This window comes from Cantharellus anzutake, assembly GCF_015039405.1.
Source record: "Cantharellus anzutake strain C23 chromosome Unknown EI90scaffold_8, whole genome shotgun sequence".
NCBI lineage: Eukaryota > Fungi > Basidiomycota > Agaricomycetes > Cantharellales > Hydnaceae > Cantharellus > Cantharellus anzutake.
This window is the reverse complement of record NW_024066958.1, coordinates 939425-959454: the sequence shown is the minus strand read 5'-3', so window position 1 is coordinate 959454 and position 20030 is coordinate 939425. Positions and strand designations below refer to the sequence as shown.

The following is a 20030-nucleotide window of genomic DNA, read 5'->3' as shown; positions in this document are numbered from 1 at the left end:
TTCTAGAGGCTACGTGGTAGATGCGTCAGACCTTTGGGCCTTCAATCTTGCCTCTCGGAACATTCATAATCTAACCCGCTCATTGCTCTACAAAGAGGCGCCAGTCACAAGCTATCGCCAGCTCATCTCTCTCGCTGAAGCTCCAGGCGACTTGCTATCAGCAATACAGTATGCGTTTCTTGAGATCTCGTATAACGATGCGCTGAAAGTCCATTTAGGGAACTCAATATCTTCACCGACATCGACTTTGTTGAGATCTGGAAAGTGTGGGCGCGCACAACCTCAATTGACTACCACCTTTTGAATTCTTCCCCGTACAAGCTGCTAGCGATCATACTCTCGTCTGCATCGAACTTAGTTGCGCTTCGAATAAGAGCGGGAGAGTTTTTTGGCCCACGTTCTGCGTGGCGCAGGTTCCCCTTTGCACGGGCTTATGGCATGCCGTTTGGCCGATCCATGGGGGACATGCTCGGGAATCAAATGCTGACCCAGCTGAAACTCATTGAGATGGACGGGTTCCAAGACCTAGAGCCGTTGATGCGGCTTACTCCGAACTTGAAAGTATTGCGATTAACGATGTCTTCGGGATTTTCCCAAAGCGCTAACGCGGAGCTTGTTCAAGCGCTGGCGCATGTACCGCATCTCCGCGAACTAGTATTCTCTCCTGAAACTCTCCGCTTGTACACTCCTTTCACAGAGGACAATCTCCTGGGCGATTTTGATGAGATCACCGAGGTGACAGAGAACGGAACTAACGTGGAGATCATCAAATCAATCGGAAAATTGGTCCCGGAACTTGAGATTCTTGATCTTCGAAACCGATGGTTCGGGATGAAAGGAATGTTCTTTCCTCCAAGTGTTGAGCCAATAAGATCAAATGTGAGTTTTTCTCATCCATAACGTTCGCGTTCTTCTATGTTTATCGTGATCAGGCGCTAGTGGAGGCTGTTAAGCAATTGCCAAATCTGAGATCCCTGGCATTACCATCCTCCGTAGTTTCGCTTAGAGATTTCACGACGATCCGAGCTCCCCCAGGTATTCGCCTACCACCTGGTTTCCCAACATGGGACGAAGCTATGGAACACATCGCAGATGCTGAGGTTAGGACCGTCCAGGGGATAGGGGCGGCCTGTAACGATATTCAAAACGTCGCCTTCACCCGCCCCCTTTCAGACGCCTTGCGTCTGGAGTACTCCGTCAATTACGAGGTCGGTATCTTCCAGCCGCATGATTTGGCGTTGTCTCGTGGGACCGCGCGTACCGAATACCCAACGCATACCGACGTTCACCTTCCAGTCATCTCTCGAGCAGACGTCGATCAAGAAGATGCTTCCTCGTGTTTCGGTCCATCGCATGCCCTCACAGGCACGTTGCGTACCGTGTGGCGTGCATCGAGTCCGGCGATTAGGAAGGAGAAAATTATCAAACTGGTGAAAGAGCATGAGTTTTTCGTCACTGTTATGCTGTGTGTGTCGGTGTGCGTTGTGGCGGAGTTGGGGAAGATTGTGTTGTGTATGGCATTGGATACGAAGAGAGCGGAGGTGGCATCCAGTGCCGTCATAGCAGGTGGGGCACTTTTCATATTGTCGCCACTCCTTCAATGGCAGCTTCCCTTTGAGTCCGACCGCTGAGTTCATAGGTTTGGTTTCGCCTGCCTAACTTTTAAATTATCTTTACTTTACTATTCTTCTTGTTACATTGACCATTATATAACATCTTTTTTGTACTTCAACAACCGAATCTTTGGACCAGATCGGAGTGAGCCGGGTAATGGATGCGATCGAAAACCGTTGACTCTCGCGCGCTCTTCAATTAAATTCTGACGCCGATTTACACGGTGGGGGAGTCCATAGACCGGACAAGCTGACACGACCGGCCCCTTAGGGCCGGCTGGGCTGTGTCGCCATTTGAGGGCTGCGGACTGGGGAATGGCATGCATGGGAATTATGTGAAAACAGACTGCGGAGATTATGTACAGTAAAACCGAATGGCTTGACCACTTTGTTTTTCGCCACACGAACTGCATGATGGCGACACGGTATTTCGCCGTAGTCCAAACAATCCACCAACGTTTCGTAAATAGCATCAGTCATAGTGGCGCCACTCTCACCTGCAATTCAATGCGGAAGGTATTGGGTATCTATGTAAACCTCTCGATGGTCGGGACGGTCAAACCTCCCCTACTCTCTTAAGATGGACATAGAAAGAATGAAAGGGTGAATAGTATGTGCAATAATGGAAGGGGGTGAACAGGAATATTGGTGCCAGAGTTGGGCGACCATAATTAGAAGTGCTTCATGATAGCGGTACTCTCATTATAATCTTCGATCTGTCCATCGAAATCCGGCAGCATGGATGGTCAACCGTGCTGCTAGATTTGCATCTTAGGATCTGCAAGACGTACTCCCTCGTCCATATGATTGGTCTGTTTCTCTCGACTATTGTCAATTCAACCGCAAGCGTTATTAGATATACAACCAAATATGAAGCGCGGATGGGAACATATAGTTTAGTGGAAAACTTTGACAGTCTCTTCGAGAGGCTTAGCGTCCTTTTCAGGTGCCTTCCAGCCCTTAGCAGGAACACCAACCGGCTGCTGAGCAACCAAGCCTAGGTAAAATACTCGTTAGCAATCCCAATCACCTTCCACAAGAAAATTGAACTTACTCCACTCTTCGGGAATGTTATACACCTTCTTGACCTCCGCCTCGATCAAGTTAGAGTAATGCTGCAAACTAGCACCAAGTCCTTCCTCCTCTAGGGCAACCCAAACGTTGGATTGGAGCATCCCGATAGACTGCTGGGCCCATGGCGCGAAGTTTTCTGCGTATGGTTTGAACTGTTCTTCGAGTCCTTTGACAACTTTTGTGTCGATAAAATACAGGATTGTGAGGTATCCGGCCTATGGTAAGGGAGTGAGTCGTTCGTTTGGGTTGGTGGGGAGGAAGGAAAGCAGGACTTACCTGGAAAGAACGCACTTTCCCCACCATCCCTTCGAATTGCTCTGGTGGGAGAATTTTCCTCAAGGACTCGGCGACGACATCCCAAAGTCTCACATGGTTCTCCCCAAAGAGAACAACGGCACGGTTTGATTGAGAGTTAAACGATGTGGGAGTGTGTAAGACTACATCGATGACACCAGTGAATTAGTCCCATCATTCTGGTGCGAAAAAGGGATGTTGAAATACCAGCATGCTGAACTATCTCGACAACACGTTCGTCCGGTATTGAGGACTTCCTCGTCAGAGCGTATACACTCCGACGTTCGGCAATGGCTTGGAGGAACGCATCGGCTGAGCCCCCGACTGGTTTGACTCGCGCCGCCGCAGTGCTATTGACAAGTTTGGTGGAGGGGCCTACACGGCTTCGATTCAAATTAGACATTTTTATCTAGGGCTTGTCGAGGATGGTATGAAGCTGATGGTGTGTAGTAGAGTGAACTGAGGCTGGAGAGGCCACTTGCTGGCTAGAACGACCTCGAATCTGGCACTACTTATATACGCTACCGATGCCCATCCTTCTCCTGGAAGCTTACAATCAACTCTACATTTCTTGGGTGATTTGGCCATGGATAAAGACAGATAAAGACAGACGATGATTCAGAGAATTCAGTTCTTACCGAAAGCCTTTCACGTCACCACCAAGATTGAATTGGACTTGAATCGACAAATACTGCTGACACCAAGTTTCTCAAAAATGCTGACAAAATGACATAACTACTCTTACGTACCTCACGGGGAAGTCCGACCGCTAGGTTCGCTATAGCTCTACTTTACTGTTCCTGTTCATGCATGTTCCAACACAAAGAATTGCAACCGCATGAGCTAGCCACTTCCAAAATGTTCCTCCTTTTATTTCCCGAGCCTTCTTGAGCAATAGCCGTAATTCTCCTAAGTTTAGGCACTTCACCCTTCTGCACGATTTTCTCGACAACGGCTCCGCAGAAACTTACGCAGAGAGTTCTGTACCTCTTGGATCGGTTTTTTATCATTTAAATGATCCCAATAGCATTGAAGATGCGTTTGTGCACAATTTCCTCGACAACGGCCGGCGGAATTCGGTGAAAGGCAGTAAGTGATTTCGCCTTTTGCCTTGGGCCTTTTTTTTGTCAATCGGTTGTTTTTTATCACTTTCGCCCCCCCCCCCCCCGGCTATGGAGTACGAGTTTTTAGGCCCTGCTGATTGGATAGTACGTTAATTTCGATACTAACGCCGAGTCCTTCTATGACCAGATTGCCACACAACTGGTGGGAGAGCGCTGGCGGTTTCTTCCGTGAATTGTCTATCTATGCTCGATCGGCTTCGAGCACATCCAGAACGCTACTCGGACTAGGCCAAATGGACACGCCGCAAGAGCAATCACCATAAGCCAGAAATGGAGGCGAAACTTTCCGATCAACACCCCCTTATCATCGTCTGCGATCGCTTCCACTTTGTTCACGATCTTGTTCTTTATTATTATTGGTCAAGCTCATCTTCAGCACGTCAACACCACTCGCGTGCCTCCAGTTGTGGGTAACCTCTTGGACGTTGGCTGGTCACTGGGATCCACAAGCTCGTCGAAGCAGCCACAGCTCATTCGGCCCTGGGTTGAGGCGCGCATCACCAGTGGACAGTAGGATCCAGCCCTGTACGACGCATTAGCGAAGATTCATATTGACAGTAACAACATCTCTGAAGCCTTTCTCAAAGGAAATAATGTGCGTACTTGATATTATGGCTACATACTCTCGAAATATTTCCGGTTATAAGCCTTCGGTTGCTGCGAGGCCCACGATCTATATCTTGCGTACATTGCCTATGCGAAAGGCTTCTGCCCATTGACATTACGAATGTCAATCCCATCAAGCCCGCTGCTTGGTGAAGCACCTTCTCGAACTTTGGGCCTATCTGCTCATGGCCTTCGTTACCTCTTTGCCTCTTTTTGCGATGGGCTCACCACAGAGTATTGCTCGCGTAAAATTTTGGAACTCCTCTCCGCTCGGTTCTTCTGAGGCGAGAGTTCTCGCATTTATAGTCTTTTTATGTGACGGGCTCGCCACAAAGCGCTGCTCACGTATAAAGTAACGAATTTTTGGAACCCCTTTCCCCTCAGTTCTCTTTATCGAGTCTGTTCGTTGCAATAATGTAGTTTTTTTCGCTTGCATGCTTACGTGACATCATCTACATATTGTTCAACGGTTTCTACATATACTAAATGCTGGGGCGAGCTACGATCGAAGCGCTCCAATTGGTCGCCTCGCCTTTCTCGCTCTTTCATTGGCTCCCCTCGGCTTCCTGGCGTCATTCCCTCGACATTACATACATCGGAAGCAATTCTCGCCCAGCGACAATATTTCGACTGCGTTCACCTCGCACATCTATATCACGCTTGGGCCTCGATTTGCTACCTTTATTTGTCATCCCCGAGTGGTATGAATATTCATCAGAGGTGGGAATGCGGGTCCAACTATCTGTGGCCATAGGACTCGGAAAGCACCGCATCCCATCTGATCTGCGAAGTTAAGTTGAGTGCCGCTCAGTCAGTACTATGGTGGGAGATCACATGGGAATCCTGAGTGCTACGGTTTTCATTTGGTTTTTCCTTGGCTTTCTGCCATTTTTTTCTTGGTGGAACTCTGTAAGATCGGTGTAGGCGCCAACCTTGGTGTCTCTTCAATCCTCCAGTCAGTCGATATCTATCTTTAAAGGAATAAAGTAATAGGAACCACCTATTCCTTACAAACTCTCCGTAGTTTTCGCTGGGCACAGGCGGTTGTGCCGAGAGTGTAGAGAGAGGTGAGGCTCCCAGGGTGGGGGTGGATATGGGCAGATGCTACCGTGGGGAAATGCATCGTCGCACTGGCAATCCTTAGGGCCTCTTTTCGCAGGTCTGGCAGCCTTGTAAGTTGCTCCTAGGCGAGTTTCTCTTCACTATTCTTGGGTGAGTTACCTCAACTTATTTCCCTCACATCTGCAGCACGTATCGGCCCCTAGGCTTTCTTTCTTTTTTTGCTTCCGCTGCACGCAGCGTGCTCTGTCAAACTGGTTCAACCTTAGGGCCTCGGGAACACGGCTTTTTTCCGTCATTGTTTTCCATCACGTCTGCTTAATTTCTCAAACGATGATTTCAAGGCACTTGTTGTTCGCATAGATGCCTACGTGGGCTCAAATATGGCAAACTTTCTTTCCGGTGTCAGTGTCCCCACTGTCCAGCGCTGGCGTGCCCGGTACCGAAAGTATGGCCAATTTGATCTGCCATCACCCAAAGCCGGAGGCCGTCCACGAAGGCTCAGTGCAGAAGATACGCAGGTGATCCATATTCTTGTTCAACCTTGATGATTTTGACATCAAATTATATAGTTTCTTATCGGTTTATTGGATGCACAGCCCGACGTTCTTATTCTTAGATGAGCTCTAGCGAAGGCTTATTGAACAGCGTGGCACAATTGTCTCCCAGTCATGTATATGGAGGACGTTGCACAGTGAGGGATATGCCATGAAGAAGGTACATATAACCAACAAACTCTTATTTATGTATTACAATCTAACTCATCCAACGTCGAGTTGCAATGCAAAGCTCGGGAACGCATTGAGGGGAAGCGTGCGAAATGGCGGAAAAATGTCGTTGACAACTATCTTCCCAACCAGCTGGTCTTCGTGAATGAGACAGCTGTTGACAAGCGTGCCACACTTCGGATCAGAGGATGGGCGCGGGAGGCCACTGTTCGTTCAAGCCGCTTAAAACGCAAAAGGTGGGCACATGTTATTCTGGATCGCTGAGGAATTAATGCTTGAGTCTTTCTCCTTCCATAGATTCTCTATACTTCCTGGGCTATCATTGGATGGCCCACTCTACGTTGAAGCGTGAAATGGTTCTTATGATATGTGACTGTTTCGTCGCTTCATTTGAAAATTATTAGGAGAAATGAACCCATTCCCACTCAAGAACTTTGTTGTTGTGATGGACAATTGCCCAATTCACAAGCACCCCTCCATCACGCGTATGGTTGAGAGACAGTATGCTGGTCGTTTTATTCTCAAACATTTATGGGTGACATGCATATTGTACTCTCCCGACTACAACCCAATCGAGGAGTCATTCTCCGGATTTAAACATCTTTTGCGTCGCCATGGGACATGGATGCGGGAAGTCATGAATACTGAGGACGACACGGCCACATTTGTGTGATGTCTACAGTACCATAACATCTCAGGATGCGGAAGGGCGGTTTAGAGATTCAGGGTACCCTGTAGACTAAACATGGATTTCAACTTTACGTTGTTAACAAAGAAAGGAGAAATCACTAAGGTTTGCGCGGATGCCAAAAATTTGCGAGAAAAATTCCTAAGTTTACGTTGCATTGCACACCACAATTTCAGGGGGAGTGTTGACACCAGGTCCATGAAGCCCCTTATTATGTGACACCTCGTCCGAGCGGCAATACTCCTGCTCGTTGACATATTGAGTGAAGCATAGTTGATCAGGGTTGAAGTCGCGTCTGCATCACTTTCAAGCTTTTCTAGTCGTTGCCCGGTGCCCGTGGGGGGTGACGTGGTCGTCTGTGATGCTCCCTGCCGTTGGTAGTGACTGGGTTGTGCACCGGCGCCGTGTGAGCCGGGCGACGCGACGGGAACTTGAACACTGCCTTGGAGGGAGGGATCGACCATGACACACATATATCCCCAATCCAGCGCAGCGTTCAGAGGTGGTGTTGGAGGTTGGAGGGGGGTAGTTTCGCCTGTCGCTCAATTGGCTTCACTGGTGCGGGAGAGTTGGCTTCGTTACTATCTTTACTTAAGGAAGCACTTCGGAGGTTCCTCAATTGAGGGAATGCCCTGATCCTGCAACCAAGCACATAATATTAAGTTGGAAAAGATCATGAGGTACACAGACTGTCCGAGATTTCTCATGAATGATCGTGCTGGACCGTTGTAATAGGCAAATCGAGGCTGGCACTCTATCCACCTACGTGGACTCGTAGTTACTGGCTTTGTTGAGGCGCATAAAGGGACGCCGCAAAATCGACTGCTTAGTTGATCTATCCTCCACACTTGAGCTCTTCCACGACCTTCGTTTCACATTTGCGCATGCAGATTTCGTGCTGACGGTATCCCTCCGTGCATATTGCGAACCCCACACAGTGAATACTAGCGGCTGATACGATATGGCTATTCCGGAGTGCAGTCGTGACTTTGCTCCGTTGCGGTGACGAGTCACGACTCGGCCGCACAGAATGCCTTTGTTGAGCGAGGGATGTTAACTGCTATTCAAATAGCCCGTCAATTTTGTGTATCAGAGAGCACCTCCGAACTTGGACTTGACGGCAATTGTAAGAGAACGGATCGCCCGGACTCGAGATCAACAGCCTAACGCCTGCCTGTTTCCACAAACGATCAACGCCATGACTCGGCAGTAGTTCAAGGGAAATACTTGCTCTAGGCGACTAGTGAGTTCAATGATACTCGGTCGTTTCGTTGGTTTGTGCTGAAAACATGAGGAGAGGTGCACCCCAAAAGCATCCTGGCCCATCTTGTCGTACGGTGGCTGCGTACCAACAACTAAAGGTATTTGAATATCATGCTTTACCCGGTTATAAGGGAGTTGGTCGGTGAGGATCTGTGTTTGGGTAAGTGGAATTGTTTGGGGTCAACAAGTGGAGGGCCTACCTCGGTCGCCGTACACCCAAAGGCCCAGATATCGCTGGCCTCATTTCGTTGCATCGAAGTGACGCTGAATAATTCGGGTGGTGCATATCGGAGCGTGCCAGTAATGCTTGATATGTGCGGATGTGTTGTTATATCGCTGAGGATGGAGGATAATCCGAAATCACACAGCAGCGCGACGACACCGCCCCCTGCCGCATACGAGACAACGATATTTTCCTGTGATCACAGGGACAGGTCAGGGTGACGAGAGGAAAATGGATTGAATAGAAAACAACGTACAGGTTTAATATCACCATGGATGATGTGCTTGAAATGCAGGTAGACTAATCCCCGACCAACATCGCAAACCTTAGGTCAAGGCTCTCAGGTGATTATAAGGCATAATAGCCTAAATACGTCCGAACTCACCAATCTTCGTCGATTCGCCCCCTCGTGGTTCCTAAGGTATTCCTTGACATTCCCACCATCACACCAAGCCGATACCAAGCACACTGTCAATGTATCTTCACAGACCCTCGAGGTCCAACCGATAAATTTTACGACATTTTGATGATCCAAACCGTGCCATATCTTCACTTCACGAGGGAGAACCTGCCCAAAAACAATGAATTAACCGCTTGATGAGAAAGTGAAAACGGTCTTGGGGCTTACTCTAAGGAACTTTTTCCATCGTTCTGGCTCCAGAGCGGTTACTCTTGTGCTGAGCACTTTCACACACACGAAACTAGCAGCCTGCATGCATTAAAGTTCTCAGGTCAGAAATATCCTAATGAAACGACAAAGTACCGTACATATTTTCCCTTGTAGACGTCCCCAAAGGCGCCTCGGCCCTTACGCCGCCTAAGATCATAATCGATGTTGCCATCAAGATTCGATGATTGTGCCTTTGCAAACTCTGCGCAGAGCATGTCATGAGCAGTCGTCGCATCCATTCTTGCCGTCGCATTGAATGAACTCTGAGAACCCAAGAGCAAAAGTTCCGTAGTTGAAGTGCAATTCAAAGTGCATGGGGTGTATCAAGCAGATTAACAAATCAGTCTAACCAAATGGAATAAGTCGCCCCTTACCGCAGCATCACGAACAGTTTGCATACTGCCTTGCGCGGACGAGGTCTCGGGAACCAAAGAAACCGTCTTCCTCACGGTTACCTCACTGTCAGGGGTATTTGCCCTCACAGCAACGTCCTGACTAGTAGATACCATTTCGCCTACAATGCGGGAGTTCACCCGAAGCTTAATGCGGCCTCGGCACTCGGCTCCAATTTTTGGGTGGTTAAGGGATCCAATCCCGTACTGGCCACCAAACTTCAGCGTTAACATCTCCTGAATAGTAGAACTAAAAAACCAGCAGTTGCCCTATGTATATGCGGGTTAGCTGATGATGGTGCAAGTGGTCAACGTTTAGAGCGTACCTTAGTTAGCTTAAACCTGGGAGACTCTGCTGTAACAGCATCCAGAATTTGCGCTGCTGCAATAAGAGGCGCTGGAGTCGGGAAGATGATGACGGCCTCTGCTCCGGCTTTCTTATTCGTATAATCTAGAAGGTGGTCAACTCGACCGGAGATAGCAGCCTGTCAAAGACCGTGTTCTAGCCCAGCGCAAGCAATTGAAAAGCTATGATATACCGTATCACTTGCATCGGAGGTCTCAGAATCCCGCCGCCAGAATTTCCACGATGAGCTAGTATGGTCCCGTTTGCGATCTAATCGAAGGTAGAAGGCCTTCCTGCCGGTCCGATCAACATGAAAGATAAGGAATCGGTGTGGTATCCCATAACAATCGCCATAACGCTGAACCGATATGATCTTAGCATCGGCAGCAAGAGGACTCTTGCGCAAACTTTCACAAAATGCCTGAACCGTAAAGGTCCTGTACGGGAGGGACCCGGGGTAGAATGAATCCATCGCCGCAAGGGTCGCTGAGCGACTACGCAACCAAGATGAACGAAAGGACAAAAAAGTAGTGAGTGAAGCAGTTGATAGTATGGTGGTAGCCGATTGGCGTGCCAATGGGTTGTGAAATCGAACAAGTGATGGTGGCCTGGAGGATGCATCATTGAGCGAAGGTTCAATGCCCCGATCAAGCTATTACAGGCAAGTGAGTTAAGGTTCGAAGGCTATAAGGTCTCTTCTTACTTCAAAAAGGAAATCCTCCACCGAGCCCGGCTCCGGAAATGATGAAAGCTCGATGGTTAGAGGGTTCGATGACGCCGAGCTAGAAGTGGAGGCGGCACTCGCGCCATGGGGAGAGCCAGTGTGGTCATCGGGCCGGGATAGAATAGAGATTGATTCTGGCGCGGTTATCGCACTTGAATACGCGGAATCAGAATTCCATTCTGTGTTACTAACCACCAGTGTTGTCGGCGCGAGCATTGCAGGTACTCCCAATGCGAGCGGCTTCACCGCAATTCTGACTGCTTGAAGTGGTCGCATTAAGAGTAACATGAGTTCCGACTGGCCCCTCACCCTCCACTGCCCGAGAAAACTGGCCATGGATACCCATACCTCCAAGTGACAGATCAGAAGCACTAATCAAAATTATCAGCGCACGGACACACAGTAGGAGCCCTTGGCCATTCAGGGACCCACAATTGTCGTCCTGTGGAGTTACTGTTAGGAGCTCCAGCGCTAACCGATGGGGGCAGTGTGCGGCAAGACTAAGCATGTAGCGCGCAATTCAATTGCTCTTAATTCCTTTTTAGGAGCGTCTAACCATAGACACTTTGTCACTAATCAGGCAGCCGAGATGGCTTGTGATCGTGTTGGGCAACGATAGCGATGCGCCACTCGCATAACATCAGAATACATGACACGTGCCAGCCTCAGCCGACAAGGAAAAATACCGTCTGCGCAACCATAGTTGGCAATATCCCAGTCCTTCGTAAAGGGGAAGTACACCGTTCAGCTGAACATGCATAGCCGCTACATTTATGGGGACAACCCTCAGCAGGCATCATAGGCCGCAAGCTATGCGTCCGGTGTTGTCTGATTCGGTGGAGACCATCGATGGACGCCAAGACGGAGGATTAGGTGGCCTCCATGGGAACCAGGTGATGACTGTGCACCGGTGGTCAACTTGGGCGATGCCTGTTGTGAAGCCTGGTGAGACATAACGACCATATTGGGATAGCGTCGCGCAGGTCACAATATCGTTATTGAGATCAAGGGATTTAGCTCGATAATCCCGGCTCAACCTGTCAAGCTACCTTCGTGATTCCATTACCTCCATAACCATTCTGGCCTTGAGCCTATCCCACTCAGAGAAATTATTTGGCGGAGGACGGAACTGCCCACCCCAGTCGATGTACAAATCATGAGCATTGAAAGCATGAGAATAACATCTTCAGGCAATGTTCAGCACAGACCTAGCCTGGACATCTCGTGGAAGAATGCTAAACATACTTAGGTTCCACAAGATCGAAGCAGGACAGGTTCAACTGCCAACAAGGTCACAGCAAGCACAAAGCCCGGACACAACATACACAAAATCGCCGAAGTACATTCTACCATAGACATGGGTATATATATATATATACACGCAAGAGACCCAGACTCGTACCCAGTCGTCGTCGCTCCGTGGACGCGCACTGCGCACACGCAATTTCAAGTTGGGTTTATATTAAAAGTCACAGTCACCTTTACATGATGCATGAGTAGTCATCTTTTGTATTGAACCCTTAAAGTCACATGTGCCGGAAATAGAGTTAAACCCGATCACCTACTCCGAAAACCAGCGCGCGACACTTCGCTCCAACGACTGGCACAAAAGTTGGGTGGCGGTGTTTTCCGGCAGCATCCGGGACTGAATTGTTGAGTCCACACAACTTGTGCGCAACAGATTAGGTTGTAGTCCGGTGCATTTTTAGTGTCAACTCACATAAGATTTGTACCTGACCCACCCCAAAGGGTATGAAGGGCTGCGGAGTCAATAACCTGAGCATGCAGAGAATCTAAGCCTTATATATTACTTTGAGAGTAATACTGTGTTGGTGCGAGTTAGTGCAGGTGGTATAGCGTTCGCTGAGGCTATGCACTTTTTTTGCTTGCTCGGGTTCGACTCCCACCTGGTAACCTTCTTTTTTTCATGCATCACCCCTTTCATACATGCGACAAATTTCCGTATACATCACCAAGAAGTGAGGAATGAATGAAAAAAGGAAGTTACCAGGTGGGAGTCGAACCCGAGCAAGCAAAAAAAGTGCATAGCCTCAGCGAACGCTATACCACCTGCACTAACTCACACCAACACAGTATTACTCTCAAAGTAATATATAAGGCTTAGATTCTCTGCATGCTCAGGTTATTGACTCCGCAGCCCTTCATACCCTTTGGGGTGGGTCAGGTACAAATCTTATGTGAGTTGACACTAAAAATGCACCGGACTACAACCTAATCTGTTGCGCACAAGTTGTGTGGACTCAACAATGATGCTGCCGGAAAACACCGCCACCCAACTTTTGTGCCAGTCGTTGGAGCGAAGTGTCGCGCGCTGGTTTTCGGAGTAGGTGATCGGGTTTAACTCTATTTCCGGCACATGTGACTTTAAGGGTTCAATACAAAAGATGACTACTCATGCATCATGTAAAGGTGACTGTGACTTTTAATATAAACCCAACTTGAAATTGCGTGTGCGCAGTGCGCGTCCACGGAGCGACGACGACTGGGTACGAGTCTGCAAGAGACCAAAGGAGTAGGGAAAGAAATAAGAAAACAAACACCATCAGAAGCACCTCAACTGTCCCCGGTAATGGGCTTAACCCGAAGGGAAAAGTCCAGAACGGATCTGTCATCGAGCTCACCTACTCCACCACGAGAAGGTAACGAGCATGTTCTCGGATAAAGGCAGTGAAGCTAATTTCATCGATTGGTGTTTGTAGATGAGGATAATTACAGTCCTCGACCAACTTTTTTGCAATCAACTGTGAATGTATCCTGCGTGAGTGTGGTCTGAAGAAAAGGGTAAAGTACGCGCGGAACTGAGCTATATATACAAGTTTAATGTAAGATCTGTGCGTTAATAGCACAATTGTATACAGTTGTGGGACCTCCGCTCAGCAATTCATAACCGAACATTTCCGATGTCATGAGGGGCAGGTGAACGGAACAATCACTATAAGCCAATCCCATTACGCTGTCAGGATCATTAGCTGGTTTGTGCTCGTGCTGAGACTCAGAGTTTGGGGTTAGGATCAGACTGTGCGCCTAAATCCACTAATTTTCATTGACTGCCCCGAATTGTTCGCCAGGCATTTCTCGGTGTTCTCGCTACTACATTAAGCTCATACCGAGCACACGGTCGAGGGCATATTCGAAGGCGATTGAAGTCCAACTGCTGCGTTCCTATGATTTAAACTGTTCAGCAATGCGATTGCGCTAACGACTAAAGATGTGACAACGGAGAAGTTGTTGGGCACACCCCGAACCCCGTTCAAGTTTTAGGACCGCAACTGCCGTGCTAAGCTCTTTGGCACATATGGTATTGGTGGCCTCGGTTAAGCTTCGCCATGTTAGAATCCTCAAGGAGCAACTAGAGCAGTGTATCCAGGTTTGAACATTTCGCAGAATTTCGGATCCCCTCGGATTCCAGCAGTCGGTCCAGGGAAATATGGGGATTCGCGGTACACGGGGAGTTACCAGAAACTGGGCTACATCATGCTACTGTCTAATTGGAAAGGTTGAGTCGTGGCGCAGTGAGGAAGCGAATAGCCAGGCGGGGATGCGCTTCACGACGGACGACGATTACGTCCAAGGGAAATCCGTGCGTCTTGCGAGCAGTAGAGTGACAAACATGCCCAGTTGTCTTTTCCCGCGAGTTGGCTGATGTATTCAAGTGTTGCTCGCCGATGGCGTCCAAGCCAGGGCCCAGCTTTGATTGGTGTGTTGCGTGTAATATTAATGCCTTTCTGGGAGACTAACAACGTGGAGGGGCACGCTTGAGGCCTTTTGTGAAGTGAGTGTATACGCACGTTGCTGGGCCCCTTGAATTGGATCAAATGGAGTCACTAAAGAAATCAGGTAGGAAATCCTGCTCATGTTCACGAACGGAATTCACCGCGGGCGCAGCACGGCGGAACGTGTCACATAGGGGTACAGTTAGGTCGATGCCTCCGCACATGCGCTGGTGACATAGCAATGCAGCGGCAAAGACGAGGTGGGGTTGAAAGGGTTAGTAAAATGCGGCACGAGACTGAAGCGCTTGCAAACTCCAATTCTGGAGTCAGGAAGGGTCATCTGTCGAAGGGTCCCGCAACGTAACTGGGTTCAGTTTCGAACGATGCATTGTCAATGATGGCGTGAACCGCGCACCCAGATGCGCGGGTTACCGTTGGCATGGGTTGAAGTAGCTATGTTGGCCGCCATCCAAGGGGGCGTCCAGTCAGAAGCGATGTGCTGCCGCTGCGAGCGACACGAAAGAACTCAGAGGGGCCCACACTGACACGTGAATGATACCGCAATAAAAGGCCATGCAAAAGTGAAAGACGCTCGGCCAGGAAGTTATGAACAGCATAGGGTTCATGTAGCGAGCGCGCGCGGGGACGAGCGATGCGGGGTGAGACGACAGCCAATACTATGCGCCACCAATGGGTTTGAGTAGACTCGCCTGAGCAAAAGGTTGGCCGAGCGATGATTTGCATGCCGCGACATTGAGCTAGTATTGCTTGATTTGCGCGTCAAGCCGGTAGCATAATTTGTTATTCGAAAGTAATTAATTCCGCCCTTGGCGATGATGAGCAGCCTGAATGAGGTGTCTTCAAAGCGCTTCACCAGGGTATATACTTATAGTGTCACTTTAGAGCTCACACGAATACCAGGGAAGGTGTGACAAGCAAAGTTACCCAATTCGTGATACGGAAAACCAATGAGTGGCAGTTCCCGCACGCCCGCGTCGCGAGCCAGCATAGAAGCATGAGGAAGGTGGCGCTCGTCGAGTAGATGGAAATTTGTGCGGTCGGGTTCGAATCCAGAACTTCTCCAATGATAATGTGGAAGGAACAGGGAAACGTCCTCTCCCAGAAAGGATATTCGAGGCTGAGAGGGTGTTACATACATCGCGGGTATGCTGCATTACAAGGAATTGATTGATCTCCGCCAGAAGAAACTGGGGAATGAGATGTGACAAGGTTTGGCAACACGCCCGGAATCGTGCAGGAGGAATATTGAACTTTTCCACGTTCCCTCCACGCAGTCCCGCATCGAATCATGGTGAAGGTCAAGATGGAGGGCAGGTGAGGCAAGCAATATAAAAGGCGACAGCAGCCAGATTGTCCGAGCCGATCTTGGAGACGACATCTTCGTTTAATGAAGCCGGAGTGCGGAGAACCCTCAGCCTAAGTGCCGGCCCTATCGTCAACTCCCACATCCCTACCCTCAAATGCCTCAACTCAACGATCAAGATGGAGGCTTTAGTAGAGGCTAGATGGAGGCGAGAGGTGTCCGAAGTTGGGAAGGTGAGACCAATCATGGCATGGACTTTCACCCATCCATCTATTTGTTAGAATTCTTGGTACTATGGTGTACGCTATGACCAACTCACGTTTGGTGATGTGGCGTCTTAGATTTTCACCTATTACCTTTCTTGGTGACATCCGTGCCAAAGTCAGTGCGCATTCATAGCGCCTAACTATAAAAACCCATTTCTTGTACAACCCAACCTTTCCTCAGTTCACGTACAACGGGACTGAGGTGAGTCGTTGATTTGTTTTTTATCCACAAATCATGTATTGAGTACTTGTACACCAGCGACAACATCGCTAGGTGATTATTCCAATATATTTCTAGTTCAGGACTGAGCGACAACATCGCTAGTCCTCCATTTCGTCTTATACTATTTGGGTTGGTTTTAGCATCTTCACTCCAACTTCACTGTAATTACCAAGGCACGCTTCTTTCAGGTCCCACACTCACGTGAATCCAAAATCCAAATCAGATCAATCAACAGACGAGTCATAGGCTCTGCCACCCCTCTCTCTTGCGGTCTAGGACTCCTAATTAAAGTGGTGGGGAATAGCTCCCCATGCTTTAGCCGGGTCACGCGGAGAATAATTGATCAGTCATAGGCTCATAGCATGACTCGATCTATCAAGTTAAGCTGTGAGGTCGTGGCAAGGTTCTTACTCCCGTTTCTCGGGGAACTTGCTCCTAGGCCAAGCTGGGACAGTCGTTGAGTTAACGTCCGCCAATCCTCCTGGAGATACTGTGGATAGGCATGCCATCCACAAGTCTGAAGCTATTGTCAACTTCAGAGAAACGTGATCACGGCTGTTGTTTGTCTCAATATTTCGAACCTGGCTTAGGTGATCGATTTCGCGTAAGCGAGTGGCGACGGTCGCCCGGGGCAAGTGGCGAACCTTTTGTTGTGGAGAGGGTTCAAGTGCTGGCCACTAGCTATGCCTCATACCTAGCCTCTTCAACCAGTGAAATGTCTCGCTTTCTGGAGCGTTTGGATGACACTCCGCGACGCATGCGTCGTACTCCACCGTTCTTCAATGCCACAGAGTGGCAAGTTAGCGATGTCTCTCAACACTCTGCCGACTCGCATCGACGAAACGGAATTACTGGAAATTGCATGATTGGTCTTCGTCAGCAGCCAGCAGTGGTACGACGACAGCATCGATGATTTGCCATACATAAGCTTGAAGCTTCTCCATAGCAGGTCCCGGCCCCCACGCAGGGCCTCTGCGACGTCAAGAGTAGTCGTCGGCGATCAAGGTCCATGACAGACACGCCCTATTCTAACAATGATCATGCCCCGAGGCTAGGTAGACATGACGCCCCCACCCAATCGCACTGGAATGCTGAAGTGCCGTCGACCCCCAACCATCGGCGTGAAGTTCATGCCTCTAGGAGCGCTTCGACACTCAACCGGCGCTATCCGCCGGTGTCAGGCACAGTGAAAACCACAAGTGACCTGCTCCGTGAAAGGTCACTACGCAGGCGCACCCCGCCTCCCGGTTTCAATGCTGCATCTGATGAGTTTTCCTCTCCGAAGCCTCCCAATTCATCCACGCACAATCACAGGCGTCGCACTTCCAGTCTTGGCAGTATTACAAGTGTCATTAGTGCCATCAGCGCTAAGTTATCTATTCGTAAAGGTCGTAGCAATGGCCTTATGTCCGCTCCTTCCACTCCGGGCTCGACGAACACCACCTCAATCGATCGACGTTCTAACGATTTCTGCGCTGATTCTGACCCGTTCGCGTGGCGTGGGACACGTCCTCTGCAAAAGCCACTTCCAAAGCTTCCTCCCAACTTGCGGGATGGTTTAACCCTCCATTCCCCCTGTTCGAGGGATATCCATGGCTCACCAAATCACAGCCCGTCATGCAGTTCCCTCGAGGTCACACGCCCAACGCACACCACGAACTCCCACTCAGACCGCATGACCATGTTACAGCGCTCGCCAACGAGAAAACATCCCCATAGCAGCAGCCGATCGCCTGGGACGTATTTCTACTCGCCATCCACTGATCGAATCCCAAGCTTCCCGGACACCCAGAACATCGAAGAGATAGCTGCAATCGCGGCAGCCAGCAAGCGAAGGCTGATGGCTGATCTTGGGGGCAGTAAAGAGAAACCATCCAAGCTCAGTTGGACGAAAAAAATCTGGGGTAATTCACGTCGAGATTCCAACTGTACTCACCTTCATTAACGAGCGCTACGGGATTTGGCCTCTCGTGTCCCTTATACGTATCAGCAATTACAATGGCATTCACTGCTATGGACGTAGGCGATAATAGGAAGTGATAATATTGTACATCATGAGGCTTCATCAATTGTCCCAGTCCGTTGGAAACACCTGGAAAGATGCTCTTCAATCATTCTGGAATGTGATTGGTTTCATCACCCTCCTCAGATGCATAGGGAGATATCATCAATATTTCATTCTCATTAATCTCGCGGGCTCTTTTCTTTGTCCATAATTTAATCGCTTTGGTGACCTTAGTCTTTCTAGGGTCGTTATCCTAGGAACCCGCGAAAATTGTCAATCTCTGTAACTCGCAACGACGGATGGATGAACAACACGGACTTTCAACCACTGGGGGCGACTCAGGCCATAACCTGCCAAGCATTCAAGACGGAGCTTTTTGCAGTCAAGGCAAGGCTCCTCGCCCTCATTCTGCACGCAGTGCTATAACATGGCTCAGCTAGTGCGTTTGATGCATTTTGTCCATTTATTCACCTTGTGGCGAATTCGACAAGTGAGGCACCCATGTCTGGTTCTTCCCTTTATTTTCTCGATACCAGGGATAGTCGGTGCCATTTTCTAAGATACTAGGGTGGCACTGTGAAGGAATTGGAGGTTTGGCAGACACCAACCATTCCGGAAGATGGGATTCTAGCCGTCCTATATGACTGCCAGGACAACAAGAAACTCGTTGCCCGCGCGGCAATCATTTTACATAAGACGCGCGGTAAGAACAAGATCCATCGCTTCTTGCAATTGCGCATGACTCGAAGCAAGGCTTCTTCTGACAGTCAAATTGGCGCGCGGAATGTGAATTTTGCCTCAAGTTGGTATGGGCGCTTTAGATATGTCATGGCGGAAATTATCAGAGAGTAACGATACAATCCTTAGTCGGATCACCCCCCCTATTTTCCGTGAATTATCATGAGGATTCCCGTTGCATCTCCGTAGTTCTCCAGGAATGTACCTGTCGAGCGGCGGTGGTTGATGCGAGCATGACACAGCCTTGACATAATGAGAAGCTTCGTTAATTAGCACTGACTTGCTTAAACAGTAGACCTCTTGGGACAAGCCCAGGCTTCTCCCCATTTACCCTTGCGCAGCGCGGTAGATTGGCGCGCACCTTTTCCCATACAATGCAATCTGAATTGCGACTCGCACCCGCGCTTACATGTGTAGTTGAGTGGACTTGCCGTGATGGAATAAGTATATGATTGAGCACAGCCCTACCTGCCTGTGCTCCGACCGTACTGACCGCGTGTTTGCGATAACCGGTCCAATCATTCAAATTTCGGCCGCTGGTGGCTTCCAATTCTGGTATTGTTGTCTTTCGGTAACAAATTATCTGTGTTCAATGTGCAGATGACCAACTAACTACCTAACGCAACATACATGAGGGGGAAAGGAGTCGTGAATCCGTAAGGGGAAGTAGTGCAAGATCGTGATGGAGGTCGTTAAGGAGGTCCGAAGATAAGGGGTAAACACAACCAAAATACTTGGAACGCTAAAAAAACGAAGACAGCAGAGTCTCCCTCGAACGAGGCCTGCAGGCACGAGGAGAAGATAAGACATAACATCTATCAATACTGTCTAGTTCATTTCATCTACCATCCACCTCCAAACCATCTCCTGGGAGCAGAACGAGCAGGCTGCGGGGCACGCGGGGGAGTAGGTGCGGGCCGTCGCACGGTAACCGTC

The 20030-nt window shown here is 49.2% G+C and overlaps 7 protein-coding genes across 7 annotated transcripts; 2 read left to right on the top strand and 5 right to left on the bottom strand.

Moving 5' to 3' along the window:
* Window positions 1-384: 384 nt before the first annotated feature.
* EI90DRAFT_3041505 (uncharacterized protein) lies at window positions 385-1805 on the top strand. Its single transcript, XM_039059107.1, has 2 exons — window positions 385-879; window positions 933-1805. The coding sequence occupies exons 1-2, from the start codon at window positions 439-441 to the stop codon at window positions 1629-1631; spliced, it is 1140 nt and encodes a 379-aa protein (XP_038920329.1). The 5' UTR covers window positions 385-438; the 3' UTR covers window positions 1632-1805.
* Window positions 1806-2506: 701 nt separating this feature from the next.
* EI90DRAFT_2967924 (uncharacterized protein) lies at window positions 2507-3640 on the bottom strand (the record flags this gene model as incomplete). The annotated part of the gene is made up of 4 exons (XM_039055612.1): window positions 3189-3640; window positions 2964-3124; window positions 2668-2902; window positions 2507-2610 (listed from the first exon to the last, which is right to left on the bottom strand). The coding sequence occupies exons 1-4, from the start codon at window positions 3382-3384 to the stop codon at window positions 2510-2512; spliced, it is 693 nt and encodes a 230-aa protein (XP_038920328.1). The 5' UTR covers window positions 3385-3640.
* A 4925-nt stretch (window positions 3641-8565) lies between these two features.
* Window positions 8566-9252, bottom strand: EI90DRAFT_2909333 (kinase-like domain-containing protein; the record flags this gene model as incomplete). The annotated part of the gene is made up of 3 exons (XM_039054369.1): window positions 8566-8865; window positions 8929-8997; window positions 9058-9252. Coding segments are annotated over 3 exons (564 nt in total), but the record flags the coding sequence as incomplete, so codon positions are not given.
* EI90DRAFT_2537240 (uncharacterized protein) lies at window positions 9142-10755 on the bottom strand. The gene is made up of 6 exons (XM_039053199.1): window positions 10274-10755; window positions 10061-10219; window positions 9717-10004; window positions 9441-9605; window positions 9297-9381; window positions 9142-9240 (listed from the first exon to the last, which is right to left on the bottom strand). Exons 1-6 carry the CDS (start codon window positions 10550-10552, stop codon window positions 9227-9229), a joined length of 990 nt encoding a protein of 329 aa, XP_038920326.1. The 5' UTR covers window positions 10553-10755; the 3' UTR covers window positions 9142-9226.
* A 3554-nt stretch (window positions 10756-14309) lies between these two features.
* On the bottom strand, window positions 14310-15697 carry EI90DRAFT_3013390 (uncharacterized protein; the record flags this gene model as incomplete). Its single annotated transcript, XM_039056661.1, has 5 exons — window positions 14310-14558; window positions 14614-14625; window positions 14691-14765; window positions 14954-15043; window positions 15449-15697. The coding sequence occupies 5 exons, from the start codon at window positions 15695-15697 to the stop codon at window positions 14310-14312; spliced, it is 675 nt and encodes a 224-aa protein (XP_038920325.1).
* A 912-nt stretch (window positions 15698-16609) lies between these two features.
* EI90DRAFT_3041487 (uncharacterized protein) lies at window positions 16610-18608 on the top strand. The gene is made up of 2 exons (XM_039059106.1): window positions 16610-17243; window positions 17298-18608. The coding sequence occupies exons 1-2, from the start codon at window positions 16854-16856 to the stop codon at window positions 18294-18296; spliced, it is 1389 nt and encodes a 462-aa protein (XP_038920324.1). The 5' UTR covers window positions 16610-16853; the 3' UTR covers window positions 18297-18608.
* Window positions 18380-19031, bottom strand: EI90DRAFT_2537137 (uncharacterized protein). Its single transcript, XM_039053198.1, has 3 exons — window positions 18828-19031; window positions 18675-18776; window positions 18380-18609 (listed from the first exon to the last, which is right to left on the bottom strand). Exons 1-3 carry the CDS (start codon window positions 18906-18908, stop codon window positions 18463-18465), a joined length of 330 nt encoding a protein of 109 aa, XP_038920323.1. The 5' UTR covers window positions 18909-19031; the 3' UTR covers window positions 18380-18462.
* Between the last annotated feature and the right edge of the window lie 999 nt (window positions 19032-20030).

Excerpts from the sequence above, each read along its gene's own strand:
- EI90DRAFT_3041505 (XM_039059107.1), top strand. The coding sequence starts at position 439 with ATGCCGTTTGGCCGATCCATGGGGGACATGCTCGGGAATCAAATGCTG. Across the intron at positions 880-932 it reads TTGAGCCAATAAGATCAAAT|GCGCTAGTGGAGGCTGTTAA; the intron begins GTGAGTTTTTCT and ends TATCGTGATCAG.
- EI90DRAFT_2537240 (XM_039053199.1), bottom strand. The coding sequence starts at position 10,552 with ATGGATTCATTCTACCCCGGGTCCCTCCCGTACAGGACCTTTACGGTT. Across the intron at positions 10,220-10,273 it reads CCTCCGATGCAAGTGATACG|GCTGCTATCTCCGGTCGAGT; the intron begins GTATATCATAGC and ends GGTCTTTGACAG. Across the intron at positions 9,606-9,716 it reads AAACTGTTCGTGATGCTGCG|AGTTCATTCAATGCGACGGC; the intron begins GTAAGGGGCGAC and ends TTGGGTTCTCAG.
- EI90DRAFT_3041487 (XM_039059106.1), top strand. The coding sequence starts at position 16,854 with ATGCCATCCACAAGTCTGAAGCTATTGTCAACTTCAGAGAAACGTGAT. Across the intron at positions 17,244-17,297 it reads TTCGTCAGCAGCCAGCAGTG|CAGGTCCCGGCCCCCACGCA; the intron begins GTACGACGACAG and ends GCTTCTCCATAG.
- EI90DRAFT_2537137 (XM_039053198.1), bottom strand. The coding sequence starts at position 18,908 with ATGGCACCGACTATCCCTGGTATCGAGAAAATAAAGGGAAGAACCAGA. Across the intron at positions 18,777-18,827 it reads CTTGTCGAATTCGCCACAAG|CACTGCGTGCAGAATGAGGG; the intron begins GTGAATAAATGG and ends GCCATGTTATAG. Across the intron at positions 18,610-18,674 it reads GTCGCCCCCAGTGGTTGAAA|GATAACGACCCTAGAAAGAC; the intron begins GTCCGTGTTGTT and ends GCGGGTTCCTAG.